General features: G+C 32.6%; 2 protein-coding genes across 3 annotated transcripts in view; both read left to right on the top strand.

Annotated features, from left to right (window-relative positions):
* Positions 1–1,328: 1,328 nt before the first annotated feature.
* LOC108691281 (partner of Y14 and mago) lies at positions 1,329–2,526 on the top strand. The gene is made up of 3 exons (XM_018198950.1): positions 1,329–1,499; positions 1,811–1,904; positions 2,007–2,526. Exons 1-3 carry the CDS (start codon positions 1,469–1,471, stop codon positions 2,524–2,526), a joined length of 645 nt encoding a protein of 214 aa, XP_018054439.1. The 5' UTR covers positions 1,329–1,468.
* Positions 2,527–3,505: 979 nt separating this feature from the next.
* LOC108691257 (cysteine desulfurase, mitochondrial) overlaps positions 3,506–4,771 on the top strand; it is a 4,477-nt gene continuing 3,211 nt past the window's right edge. The window contains exons 1-5 of one of the 2 annotated variants that reach the window (XM_018198928.1): positions 3,506–3,801; positions 3,860–3,939; positions 4,149–4,265; positions 4,344–4,481; positions 4,548–4,754. In XM_018198928.1, the coding sequence (XP_018054417.1) occupies positions 3,699–3,801; positions 3,860–3,939; positions 4,149–4,265; positions 4,344–4,481; positions 4,548–4,754 (645 nt within the window). In that variant the 5' untranslated portion in view covers positions 3,506–3,698. The remainder of the gene's footprint in view (positions 3,802–3,859; positions 3,940–4,148; positions 4,266–4,343; positions 4,482–4,547; positions 4,755–4,771) is intronic. The other variant, XM_018198927.1, reaches the window with a different exon arrangement.

The following is a 4,771-nucleotide window of genomic DNA, read 5'->3' as shown; positions in this document are numbered from 1 at the left end:
TTTTTTTTTTTTTTTTTTAGATAGAGGCATCGAAAAGATATAAAGATCATCTCCACTTTTTTAAAAATAAAATTACATGATATGATTCCTTTAATTATTCTTCATGTAAAAGTTTTAGTGTATTGATATTAAAAAAATCAATAGTTTGTATATTATTAAATATAAATTACTATTAAATATCTCAAACGAGATATTTAATATTTCATGTCAATACATGCCAGATTGAAGTATAAAAAATTTGTGTTTTTAAAAGCAGAGAAGTATCTTATTGTCTGCCCACAGAATTTATACACGTGATCATAGCGCATGCTTATATTGAATACATTTAAGATGCGTTTTTCACGTATGATGCGCATAATAATGTATCATTTTACCTTTCTTTAATATTCAATAAACAACAAGGATATAACATGCGCATCATGCGAAACGCATCTTTAATCAATATGACAGATATCTTAATCTTTTGTTTTGAATACGCATCGAATGAGTCTTAATATATTTTTATTAAGATTTGAGGCGAGGAATTAACTATTCGAAATAATTACTCAGAGAAACTCTATCCATACTGATTTATCCAATATATAATCTGTTCTTTTGTTCACTAGGGACATCTTTAAAACAATATTTAAAACATCTTAAAGCATCTTTTAAACGTCATATGCCCGCATTTGGAATGTATAATATTTTGGAATAGTTATAATAGTTTTTTTGCAATTGTTTTATGCTTGTCTACTAAGATAGGACTATTCTTCTAAATCTAAGAGTGTAATTTAATCAGCGCGAAGAAAACTTCCGAGTTGCAAACGTTGCTAAACGCAACCAATGAACGCATTTAGCTAACTCAACTGTTGAGTCCGCTGAACGCAGCCATTGTTCTCTGAGGAGTTAAGCCTATTCTACAATGCTTTTTGTTTCTTGCTTTCTACTATTTATTATATCTTGCCTTTTGTTTCTTATCCCGTTTTTCGTTTTCTGTTGCTCGAGATAAACGTTAATGAACTTCAGAAGAAACAGAAAACACATATCAAGAAATATAATTATTGATAAAACGATTATAAAGAGGAAAAAAGCAAAAGATAAAAAGCAAGAAACAAAAAACAAAGAGCACATTGTAGAACAACCATTAGGAATATTCGGAGCAAGTATGAGTAGATGTCGGTAAATCAGGATAAAATTCGAGATTTGTCGGTCTTGAATTCGGAATAGGATTGCGGGCGACATCTGCCAGCACATCTGGCAAGATCATGATCAAAATTCGCATGCCATCGGAGCGGAAAAGATTCTCTCGAGGGCTCTGCTCTCTGCTCCACTTTGTTCTGACTCCGTAATCCATACACGGTACAACTGAGTACAACTTAGTACAACTCCGTACACGATACGGAAGAACGCAGGATGGCACGCTGATAGTTGAGGCCTTTTTACATTTATTTATATTTTTCACGAACGCGCGCTCTCACAAGCAATTGTGATGGCGTCGACTTATATCAAAGATGAGACGGGTAAGGATCAGATACTCGCCATGTCGCGAAGTGTACCTATGAGGTACGCACCGGCTCTAACCTCGGTCGTGTAAACAAATGTAAAACTATAAATTTTTGCATAATAATAAATCGTTTCTTTTCCCACGTACTGTAATTAGACGATTAACCTCGTAAAATTTTCGTGTTTCGTAGCGTGTCCCCAAGCTTATTAGAATTCTTCTACTTGCATTAACTGTGTATTTTTGAAATTCAATTCAATTTTTAATTCAAAAATTTTACGGAAGTCAAGATTGAATAGTTATGATTGAAATGTGTGATTATTATTTCAGGTACGTTTATCCCAGCAAGCCAACGACCCGACGGTACATGGCGAAAGCAACGACGTGTGAAAGATGGATATATTCCTCAAGAAGAAGTTCCTTTGTAAGTAATGTTATCGTATATCGTATATGTTTTTTAATATCTTGACATTATTTACCAACACTGTTTTATTTCTATTGCATATTTCTGTTATTCCCTTTACAGATATGAAAGTAAAGGAAAGCAATTGATAAAGAAGCCTTTATATCCTGTGGGTGCCAGTCCAGAATTTATAGCAGAACATAAAGCCAAGCTAGAAGCTTTAGCGGCGAAAAACAAAGTAATACCTGGTACGCAAACAAAAACTCAAGAAGGATCCAAGAAGAAGAAAAAGAAAAATAAATCTAAAACTATGGAACCTGTTGCCGAAGGATTGTCCAAAATCATGATCTCAGAGCTTGAATTTCATAAAGAAGTTCCAACTCATACCGATAAATCATTATCTACTGCAAAGCAAATCACAACAAACAATATAACTAAAGACAATTCAAGCACATTGCAAAAAACGACAATTGAACCACAAAAGAGATTAAAAAATCTTCGTAAGAAAATTAGAGAAATAGAAGTATTAGAAGATAAAATAAAAACTGGTGCTCTGAAAAATCCTGATAAGGAGATACTTGACAAAATTGGACGGAAAATAGAGATTTCGAAAGAAATAAAAAGATTAGAAACTGCTTTATAGATCATATCGAATTAAAACTCATACAAATTTGTCAATTGCAAAATGACGCAATTGTAAAACTTAATTGATAACAATCCTATTCTATAGTAAGAGAAATCTTTGTTTCTTTCGACAGTTACATTACAGTTTTAATATTACATCTTAATTATTTTTTACTTACAATATGTAGATTGATAATATTGATATATTTATATGTATGGCAATAACATTGATTCTGATATTTGATGAAAAACTTATACATACATCTACGTATACATATATGTATATAAGAGAACTTACATGAAAGTTTTAATGAAAACAAATGGAGTTTTCACGTGATTTATGCTCTGGATGTCATAATTCAAACCAGTTAAAGAGATAAAACAAAAACAGTTTTAGATGGATTTATATTAGCGATCAAGACGATCTAAGAAATATATGTAGACATCTGTGAAAGTGTTTTAATGAGAATTATTATGCATTTAATGTGATAAGACAAACTATATCGATTTATAATATTTATAGCGAATAAATCCTAAATTATATAAAAAATTATCGCGCTTTTGTGAAGAAAATAAATGATCTCAAAATTATTATCACATAGGTTTTTATTAATAGTAATTTTATTATATAAATAAAGTATTAAAATTCGAAATCGTCTTAGACAATTAGCGCCTACATGCTCCAATATGGTCTAATCATAGCTCATTTCTCTTTGTAGAAACTCTTTATAATAGGAGCATATTGGAGCATACAACACAACCAATCTGGGTAGCGATCATGTAACTTTTTCACTAGAATGAAAAATGAAAATTTTTATGTGATGCTTACATATACACATACACACACATACATACAAAGAATGTTCACGTTCCGCCCTAGGGAAAAAGTTACATGATCGCTACTCTGATTACAACTTATACAATGTTGCCAATTCGTAGAAAATCAAATTGTGGTGCTTAGGGGTTTTGTTGCAACCAACATTATTCCCTCTTTTTTATGTAAATTGTAACCCCTCCGGCAGCCAATCGGTGTACAAAAACGTTCATATTGTTGTGATTCGTTTCGCACTTCGCTCCCCTGTTATTTGGACACGACAATTAACTGATACGGTGCTGTTGTTGCGAGGTTAGAACATGCGAGTTCTGGAAATACGTGGATCACCTTCATGAGAACAGTTATAGACAATTAGGATGTTTCGATCAACAAGGAATTTGATCATTGCGCTGCAACGTGCGAAGGATTGCCGTTTACATACGTGCAGTCAACGGTTATCGGAGGTTGCCGAATATGAATGTGAGTAATGTTGATGAGAGATTTGTGATTTTTAATAATAATCGCTTTTTAAATGTAGCTCCTATCACGGACGATTATAAAAAGGGTCCGATGGAGGGTAGGGCCCTTTACTTGGATGCTCAAGCCACTACTCCATTGGTAAGTTTGAGACATGATGTCATATGATGCAATCTATAGGTTTGTTACTATTGCATTAGACTGCATTTGAATTTTTCTTCTCATTTTCATCAAATTTCAAATATATACTTACTTCACTTTAAATACAAAAAGTACACTATAAAAAGTTCACTTATAAAAAACAAATCTCATGTACACATACAATAATATATGAAATGATAAATTACTAGGATCCCCGAGTGTTAGATAAAATGATGCCGTATCTGACAGTATACCATGGTAATCCACATTCCAGAACTCATATGTATGGTTGGGAATCAGAAGCAGCAGTTGAGCATGCTCGTCAGGTTGATATTTTAAATTTACAAATTCTTCTATATTATATGACTGTTAAATCTGAAAGATTACTTGTCTTTTTTTAATAGCAAGTCGCAGATCTAATAGGAGCGGACAAGAAGGAAGTGATATTTACATCTGGGGCAACAGAATGTAATAATATTGTTGTAAAAGGTGTAGCCAGGTTCTACAAATCCAAGAAAACTCATATTGTGACAACCCAGACAGTGAGAAATTTTTATAATAAGTTTTAATTTTTTTTCTTAAATCTACAATTAGCTGTTTTTATCTAGGAACACAAGTGCGTACTGGATTCATGTAGAGCCCTGGAAGCTGAAGGATTTGATGTAACATACATTTCTGTAAAATCAAATGGTCTTATTGACCTCAATGAACTGGAAGCAGCCATTAGGCCATCTACATCACTAGTTTCTGTAATGATGGTAAATAATGAGATTGGCGTTAAACAGCCTATTGAAGAAATTGGTACCATTTGTAGGTGAGCATCAAGATTTTA

The sequence above is a fragment of the Atta colombica genome, unplaced genomic scaffold, assembly GCF_001594045.1.
Source record: "Atta colombica isolate Treedump-2 unplaced genomic scaffold, Acol1.0 scaffold45, whole genome shotgun sequence".
NCBI lineage: Eukaryota > Metazoa > Arthropoda > Insecta > Hymenoptera > Formicidae > Atta > Atta colombica.
Note: the sequence above shows the minus strand (reverse complement) of the source record. Positions and strands in the feature narration are given on the sequence as shown.